The following is a 9,661-nucleotide window of genomic DNA, read 5'->3' as shown; positions in this document are numbered from 1 at the left end:
GACTTTTTTTTTAACTGTTTGACTTTTTTTTCAAATCTTAACTTTTTTAAAACTTTTAAAAAAAGTTAAGATTTTGGGTTTTTTTTTAAATTCAACTCTTTTGTGACAGATCAGAGCCAAAAGAAAGTAACACTTTTTGAGCCTGTGAGTGTTTGTGCGTTTGTGTGAGTGGTAGTGTGTGTGAGTGTTTGTGTATTAGTGTGTGAGTGTTTGTGTGTGTTTGTGTGAGTATTAGTGTGTGTGAGTGTTTGTGTGTGTTTGTGTGAGTATTAGTGTGTGTGAGTGTTTGTGTGTGTGTGTTTGTGTGAGTATTAGTGTGTGTGAGTATTAGTATGTGTGAGTGTTTGTGTGAGTGTTAGTGTGTGTGAGTGTTTGTGTGTTAGTGTGTGTGTGTTTATGTGAGCATTAGTGTGAGTGTTTGTGTATTAGTGTGTGTGTGCTTGTGTGAGTATTAGTGTGTGTGAGTGTTTGTGTGAGTGAGGATGAGTGTGTGAGTGTTTGTGTGTGTGTCAGTGTGTTTGCTGGTCATTCAGAAGCCAGACAGCTAAGTGGGTGTAGAGTTTGTGTTTTAAGAATATGTTTCAGTTAGTTGTCTTCAGAAACTGATCAGAGAGGGTGTAAGTAGAGCTGCATATACCAGAAACTGATCAGAGAGGGTTTAAGTAGAGCTGCATATACCAGAAACTGATCAGAGAGGGTTTAAGTAGAGCTGCATATACCAGAAACTGATCAGAGAGTGTTTAAGTAGAGCTGCATATACCAGAAACTGATCAGAGAGGGTTTAAGTAGAGCTGAGTATACCAGAAACTGATCAGAGAGGGTTTAAGTAGAGCTGCATATACCAGAAACTGATCAGAGAGCGTTTAAGTAGAGCTGCATATACCAGAAACTGATCAGAGAGGGTTTAAGTAGAGCTGCATATACCAGAAACTGATCAGAGAGGGTTTAAGTAGAGCTGCATATACCAGAAACTGATCAGAGAGGGTTTAAGTAGAGCTGCATATACCAGAAACTGATCAGAGAGGGTTTAAGTAGAGCTGCATATACCAGAAACTGATCAGAGAGGGTTTAAGTGGAGCTGCATATACCAGAAACTGATCAGAGAGGGTTTAAGTAGAGCTGAGTATACCAGAAACTGATCAGAGAGGGTTTAAGTGGAGCTGCATATACCAGAAACTGATCAGAGAGGGTTTAAGTGGAGCTGCATGTGCCAGAGAGACTGAGTAAGTGAGTGTGTGTGCACCCACCTACCTGTGTTCATCAGAAATAGCATATGCTTTGGCTCTGATCCCTTGGATTCGGTCTCTTCTGAGACTTCCACCCACCCCCCTCCTGTCTTCTCCTCCTCTCTTCCCTGCTCCCTTCCCCTCCTAACCCACCCTTCACCCCCCCAATTTACCAAGCAGCTCTACACCCTTACCCTACCCTACCCACCCAACCCTGAATTGGATGGCAACAAGGCAAGAAGGGTTTAAACAACATGTGAGTCTCCCTCGACTGTGTGGGCACATCATGTTCCTGCTCCATGGATGTCAAAGGAGACAGATCCCAGTGCTGGTCAGCCTGATGTGCATCCTGCTCACCTGGACAGAAGACATCAGCGCTTTGGGTGTGTTCTCAGGTAAGAAGGTATCTCAGGTGCACCTCCTTGAACTTAGGTGAGGAGGGAGGAATTGAGGTACTGGCAGACACTCTACACTTTGGGTTTGAGGAAGCTGGAGGCTGTGTTGTAATCATGATAGTAATAATTATAATAATAATAATCCTTGCATTCGATATAGCGCCTGATCACTTCTTCGAGACGCCTCAGAGCGCTTCACAGCTTCGAGCCCGGTCGATTCACCTGTCAATCGTAAAGCGAATTGACTGCATATTTTGTGGGCGAAACGTGGCACAGCCAATGGCGCACGGCAGTGTCCCAAAGGCAGTCGTGGATTGAGCGAACAAATTATTGTTGTTATTCTTGGAGGGATTATTACCCCCGGAAAAGCGATCCGTCATCGACTAACAATCGGGATCCGACTTAGTGTTAGGTAAACCAAGGCGTGTGGAGGAAGGAAACTTGCCTGACATTTTGCCCGGTCTAAGAATCGAATCCAGGTCCTGTGACTTGCGAGGCGAGTGCTCTAACTAATGTGCTATAGGATTCCACATATTAACAAGTGTTGTTTTTTTTTTTGGAGTGGGTGCGGGGGGATGCTGGGAGTGCGGACTCATTTATTTTGGGATTTCTATCTTTCTAACCTTCTCTCCCTCTTTCCCCCCAACCCCCCCCTTCGCTTTCTTTCCCACGTGATGTTTCACTTGCCACTCACTTTTTGCTGGCAGCTGCTACCAATAATAATAATAATCATCCTTGCATTTGATATAGCGCCTCATCATGTCGTTGCGACGTCTCAAAGCGCTTCACAGAATATACTCTATATTGACTGTATATTGTGGGGTGAAACATTACCAATGCATTTCTCTGCTGAGACACTAGGAGGGGAGTCAGAAGCCAACATAAAATGTGTGTTACACTTATTATAATAATTTGGACACTTAATCCACGACTGGTCGGGCGACTCTGCTGTGCGCAATTGGCTGCCGCGTTTCACCCACAAAATAGACAGTCAGTTCATTTTACAGAATATTCTGTGAAGCGCTTTCAGGCATCTAGAAGACGTGATAAGCTACTATAATAAATGCAAGGACTGTTATTATTATTACACTTCCCTAGGCTGGAGGATGGCAGACACATCAATTAACATCAGCAACAACTTGCACTTATATAGCACCTTCCACACAGGGTAGCGTCTAGAGCGCTTAACAACAACTACCATTTGGAGTCCTGTAGGGTATTGGTTAGAGCATCCTCCCCGCAAGCCAGAGGACCTGGGTTCGATTCCCAGACGGGACGAAACCTTAGGCAAGTCTCCTGATTCCACACGGCTCGGTTTCCCCAGTGGTAAGTAGGAAAGTGTTTGTTAGCTGATCAGCTTCAGGTTCACACTCCTTGAGTAATAATCTCTTCAAAAAAAAAGGTAATTTTGTCACTCGGTCTTTGTGGGACCACTGTCTGTGGGACACAGCTGTGCGCAATTGGCTGCCACGTTTCACCCACAAAAACCCACTTTACAATACGTACTGTGAAGCGCTTTGAGACGTCTTGATGATTTGATAAGGCGCTGTATCAAATGCAAGGATTGTTATTATTATATGAAATAATGATAGGTGTCGGGGCGGTAGGGGGTGGGGAGAAGAAGGAGGAAAGACAGAGAGAATGGGTTACGTTTTAGTTCTTTTTTTAAAAAAAAATTCAAAAGAGAAAGTTTGATGATGTAAGTGTTAGTTGGTTAATTTCTGAAACTATATATGGGTGGGTAGGGCCCTTAACAATGAGCTTCACACACATACCCTATTGTAGTCGTGTCATCGCATACACCCACGATTATAAATAGTTCTATCTTTGACAGACTCGGGTATTTTTTTCACACTGGACTGAAGGGCCAATGGGCTTCAGGAGCGTAAACTGAGAGTCCAATGAAGCAAACCTCATGAGACCCAAGTCGGAGGAGTTCCTGCAGAGAGTTCAAACTGCTGACTGCGTAGCAGATCCACACAGAAAGGTCACATTAACATAGCGATACAGTACTTCATTGTACCCAGACCTTGCTGGTCGTTTGATTTGTGTGGAGAATAATAGATACCTGGGAGTGATTACTAGGCAGTAATTGAGGGGTACAGATGGTACTTTGTGAGTGACGCTTGAGAGGTTTATAGCCCATATGAACCCTCGGGTCATGTTATAGCCTTCTAAAAGACTCCCTTATAGATTTACAGAATATCACAGCACAGAAGGAGACCATTCGGCCCATCGTGCCTGCGCCGGCTCTACCCAATCAGTCCCACTCCCCCGCTCTTTCCCCATATCCTTGTAAATTTTTCCTCTTCAAGTACCTATCCAATTCACCTTTCGAAAGTTGTTATCGAATCTATTTCCACCACCCTTTCAGGCAGCACATTCCAGACTATATAAACTCTCTGTGCAAAAAGAAAAAATCCTCCTCATCTCCATTCTGGTTCTTTTGCCAATTATCTTGAATCTACGTCCCCTGGTTACCGACCCATCTTATCTGGTCTTTTTCTTAATTTGTTTTTGGGTGGTTTTATTCAGCGTTTGTACCGTGTAGAGGCTGAGGGAGTTTTAATACCACGCTCGCCAGTCTGATGAGAAAATAAGTGGAGTTTTAATACCACGCTCGCCAGTCTGATGAGAAAATAAGTGGAGCAGTTCAGCAACAACAACAGCAACAACTTACATATATACAGTGCCTTTAAGAGCTTAAGAATTTGCTCGGTGAAAGAAGACCAAGATCAATCCAGGTCGCCTTCCACCATCCTGGCAGTCGCTTGACATGTCGTGCCCCAAACTGTATACTATATCCCGAGATATTATTATTTTTCTTAAACAGAAATCTGTCAAATTTGTTCTCGAAAGAAGCAACAACTTTCTGCTTCCACCGTCTGTCTCCCTAGGGAATCTGTTCCACACGTTTACTACTCGCTCACGGAAGGCGTGTTTCCGCAGATTTGTTCTGAATTTACCCCCTTCTTTCGATCTGAGGCAGTGTCCTCTGGTGCTACTGTTCAGTACAACAACAGTAACAAAATTATAGCTGTATAGCGCCTTTCATGTCGGGAGGATGTCCCAGGATAAAACAGTTTATCATGGCCAACGTTATCGAGACCCTTTAGAATCTTAAAGACCGTAATCGTAGCCTTCTCTTCTCCGGCGTGAACTTGCTGAGCTTAACTAATCGTTCCTTGTAGTCCGGTCCCACCATCCCCTCAATCATTTTGGTTGCCCTCCTCTGCATCCTCTCAATACCTGCAATATCTTTTTTGTATTTTATGTTATTCCCACGTATTCTTCACCTAGGATCACGCCTCAGAGCGCTTCACAGTTATGGGTTGGGCCGGCAAGTCTGGAGGAAGAAAAGGGGGAGCGGAGGGAAGTAACCATAGGTGTGTTCTGTGAAGCGCTTTGGGACGTCCTCCCGACGTGAAAAGCGCTATATCAAATGCAAGGATTATTATTATTATTATTATTATGGTGGACCAGGGGCAGGTTTTAAGGTGGGATTTGAAGCGGCGGAGGGGTAGAGGCAGAGAGTTTCAGAGTTTGGGGCCAAAACACTGAAGACTCAGCTGCCGAGGGTCAGGGTGGGGGTCAGGGGGCTGATTGAGCTGTGTTAGCTGAGCGTGGTGGCTGGGCAGAGGAGTGGGGTCGGAAATTTTGCAAGAGCTCATTGTCGTTCAATAATTGGTCGTGATTCAATGACTGAGACTGATTTGAATAGGCAACAAAATAATCTGCCCACTGGGTCCATCAACCCAGCTGGTATAATAAAAATAATAATAACAACAATAATATTCCTTTCATTTAATACAGCGCCTTATCATGTTTTGAGACGTTTCAAAGCGCTTCACAGAATACGCTGTAAAGTGAATTGACAGTATATTTTGTGGGCGAAACGTGCGTCGCCAATTGCGCACACAGCGTCCCACAAACAGTCGTGCCTGGAGTGACCAAATTATTATTGTGATGCATTATTTTTTTTTGAAGGGTTTCATATTCTGTGAAGCGCTTTGAGCCGTCTCAACGATGTGATAAGATGTTAAAATAATAATCCTTGCATTTGATACAGCACCTTATCGTGTCGTTGAGACGTCTCAAAGCGCTTCACAGAGTACGCTCTAAAGTGAATTGACTGTAAATTTTGTGGGCGAAACGTGTGCCGCCAATTGCGCACAGCAGCGTCCCACAAACAGTCCGTGGATTGAGTGACTGTTTTTTCTAAAAAGGTATTATTAAGCCCTGTCAATGATCCTCCAATTGACTAACAACCGGGTTCTTACTTATTGCTAAGTAAACCAAAGCGTGTAGACGAAAGATTATTATGAAGTCCAAAGCCAATGCTGCAGGAAGGGAGGGAGGGAGCGAGGGAGGGCTCCAGCCTACACTGACCTGTCGGCTCAGCACCCTGAAGGCGGAATCATCTTCGTGGCAGGCACGTCTATTTGCTGAAGCACCTCACGTGAGAACCTGGATTAAGCAGTCGGAGTTGAGCGAGCCAAGGCCAGTTTCATCAGTTGTTGCATTAGTGTTTTCCACACATACTCCGGTGACTTATGCTCGCGCTAAAATGCATTTATGTGCACTGTTAACTGGGGTCAGTGAAGCTCTACTGCATTCAAATTATTTATAGGGCCTTGTCATTGTTCTAATTCCGACAGTAATTTACTGCTGATTTCGTAATATGTGACCAAAGAACAAAATGTCCTGTACCTTACATGGGATTTTAGCCTTTCTTTTTGCTGATAGTACTTCTGGACCAGCAGCTCACGTAGAATCGTGCCCCCCCCCCCCCCCCACCACCGCCACCCCCCCCCCCCCCGTCTGTCGATAGATGTCGGCTTATAAATACCTCTGCAATTGTTACGGCATTTGTGGGCATCAAAGACTGGCTGTTCCGAAGTTCCCGAGTGTCCTTGCAATTACACCAAGTCTATGCTACATCTCTTACGGTGCATTATTGAATAAATTCGGGACACAGCAACAACTCCCCACCACCCCAAACACACACGCGCACACACACACACACACACACACCACCTTGTTATTCGATTGGCGGATCGCTTTCCAGGGAGAAATTATCCCTCCAAAAAATAATAATAATAATAATAATAATTTGGTCACTCAATCCACAACTGTTTGTGGGACAGCACTCTGGGACGCTACCCTGCTATATAAATGCAAGCTGTTGTTGTTGTTGTCGTTGTTGTTATCAGTTCGTCTCCGGGCGTAAACAGTAGGGATAGTAGGTTGTTTGGGAATATTTTCTTCATGTCACAGTGGGTTACAGCATGAAGTGGCAGTCGCGCTTGGATTCTCTGAATCTTACAAGCTTCTGCTTCTGTAATGGACGCTGCGTAACATTAACACTGTGAGACGTGGCACTCAGATGGCAAATCACCAACTTTGGGCTCATGTGCTTCCCTTTCCACAATAATAATAATAACAATCCTTGCATTTGATTTAGTATTCGAGACGTCTCAAAGTTCTTCACAGAATATACTATAAAGTGAAGTGACTGTGTATTTTGTGGGTGAAACGCAGCAGCCGATCGCACACAGCGGATTCAGTGACCAAATCGTTATTATTTATCAATCTTTGAAAGGGATTATTTACCCCGAAAATGGGATCTGCCAATCGACTGACAGCCGGGTTCCTACTTACTGTAAATAGAGGCGTGTGGAGTAAGGAAAACTTGCCTAAGGTTTTGCCCCGGCCGGGAATCGAGCACGGTTTTTCTCGCTTGTGAGGCGAGCGCTCTAACCAATCTGCTACAGGATTCCACAACATCACATTAATATTATGGTTCCAGTCCAGTGTCCTGGCTTTCAACCACCACCCTTCTTGGCAACCTGTTCCAGTTGTTAATTACCCTCAGCCATTGAAATTTAGGAATCCTCCAAGAATATACCCTGTACATTTTATACTAATAATAATCCTTGCAATTTGATATAGCGCCTTATCACATTTTCGAGACGTCTCAAAGGGCTTCACAGACTATACTATAAAGTGAATTGACTGTGTACTTTGTGGGCGAAATGCGACAGCCAATGACACACAGCAGCGTCCCACAAACAGTCATGGATTGAGTGACCAAATTATTATTATTATTGGAGGGATTGTAACCTCTGGAAAGCGATCCACCAATCAACTAAAAAACTGATTTCTAATTACTGCTAGGGACACAGAGGCCTCTGGAGCAGGGAAACTTACCCAAAGCCTTGCTCCGCTCGGGAATCAAACCCAGGCCCTCCCCCCTCTCCTCTGCCCACAAGGTGAGCGCGCCAACCACTGAGCTTCACGTCTCTCTCTCTTTCTCTCTCCCCCAGCAGATAATAACAGCCGGGAGTTGCCCTCACGCTCTCCCCCACTTACACTTTTTTAAAATTCTTATTTTGATGGAAAGGCTCAGAGCTTTTTTGCACCAAGTACCTTGTCATGAAGAAATATGATGACAAAAACAGTCTTAGCCTTGGAAATAAAGGAGGTCCTAGCTGGACAAACAGCGGGAAAGCTTGCCAGGCTAGACTCCAGCAGTTACCCCCAACCCACAGTCTAGTGTCCCCTAGCCTTGGCTCTTGCCAACCTGTGCCTCATACTTTCTGAATTATTAACAACAACTTGCATTCAGATAGCACCCCTCACATAGGGTAGCATCCCAGAGGTTTGATAGTGGCGGAGCTGGGGGGGAGAAGTGACCGTAGGCACGGTCAAAATATAAGGTCTTCAGGTGTGACCTGAAGATGGGGGAGGAGGGGACAAGGAGGAGGGATAGGGGAAGAGGGCTCCAGAGTTTCGGAGCTTAGTGAATGAGAGTACGTTAATTTAGGATGCATCCTTCCAGGGAGAGAGTGCGCATTCCATTCCAATAAACATCTCTGAATTTCCATGTGTAGGTGGGATGCATGGAATTCTGTTCGGTTTGGATATTCTTAAGCACGGTGATGGGTTTCCGCAGGTGTCAGACACCGAGCAGCTGACCCCCAAAAATTGTGGTGATCATTTTCAAACAAGTTATGTCTTTAGAACATTTTTCTTTCTTAGCCATATGGTATTTAATAATGCCAGCGTTGCAGTGATGTGAAGTACAATGCTTTCTCAAAACAATTAATAATGGATTGACCTTTGCCTTATCTCCATGACTATTTTGGGTTTTTCCATTATTCTGTTTAGGGTAGTGTTGACATCCTTCACAGAACGCCCCAGTCCTCATGTCTGTGCTTTATCGCTTACTGTACATTTTCCAGACAATTGAAGCAGTTGCCTTCAAATTGGCTGCCGTGTTTGCCCACAATGATAATTACAACAATCCTTGCATTTGATATAGCGCCTTATCACATCTTCGAGACGCCTCAAAGCACTTCACAAAATATACTGCAATAATAACAATCCTTGCATTTTATACAGCGCCTTATCACGTCTTTGAGACGTCTCAAAACGCTTCCCAGAATACACTGTAAGTGGATTGACTGTGCATTTTGTGGGTGAAAGGTACACAGTCACACTTCACTTCACAGTAAATCCTGTGAAGCTCTTTGACACATCCTCCCTATGTGAGAGGCGTGACTGTATATCAAATGCAAGGATTATTATTATTATAAACTCTGTCACACAAAGTCAATCAAGGGAAAAATTAAGCTTCTGCTCCTTTCACCTCATTTGTTGTAGTGTTTGGAAAGAATTCTCCTCAGATACACATTGATCCCCAAAGATAATCATGCCCAATCCTCTAAAATATTCCCAATGTATTAATAACAACAGTAATCCTTGCACTTGATTTGGTCCATTTCACGTCGGGATTGGGTGTGGGGGGTGGGGGGAATGTGTCAAAGTTGTTTACAGGATATCCTGTAAACTTTGAGTGACTGTGCACTTGGCAGGCGAAAGTGGTAACCAATTTGCGCACAGTCCAAATAAAATCGGTGATCTAGTTAATTACCCTTCACCACAGCGCTCGCCTTGCAAGCGAGAGGAGCTGGGTTTGATTCTCGGGTAGGACGAAACCTTAGGCAAGTTTCCTTCGTCCACACACCTCTCTTTACC

At 44.4% G+C, this 9,661-nt stretch overlaps 1 protein-coding gene across 4 annotated transcripts in view; it reads left to right on the top strand.

Moving 5' to 3' along the window:
* Nucleotides 1–472: 472 nt before the first annotated feature.
* eva1c (eva-1 homolog C (C. elegans)) overlaps nt 473–9,661 on the top strand; it is a 64,909-nt gene continuing 55,720 nt past the window's right edge. For all 4 annotated transcript variants that reach the window (XM_007906710.2, XM_007906708.2, XM_007906709.2 and 1 more), the window contains exon 1: nt 473–1,621. In XM_007906710.2, coding sequence (XP_007904901.1) covers nt 1,450–1,621 — 172 coding nt within the window. In that variant the 5' untranslated portion in view covers nt 473–1,449. The remainder of the gene's footprint in view (nt 1,622–9,661) is intronic.

Source organism: Callorhinchus milii, unplaced genomic scaffold (genome assembly GCF_018977255.1).
Source record: "Callorhinchus milii isolate IMCB2004 unplaced genomic scaffold, IMCB_Cmil_1.0 Scaffold4, whole genome shotgun sequence".
NCBI lineage: Eukaryota > Metazoa > Chordata > Chondrichthyes > Chimaeriformes > Callorhinchidae > Callorhinchus > Callorhinchus milii.
Note: the sequence above shows the minus strand (reverse complement) of the source record. Positions and strands in the feature narration are given on the sequence as shown.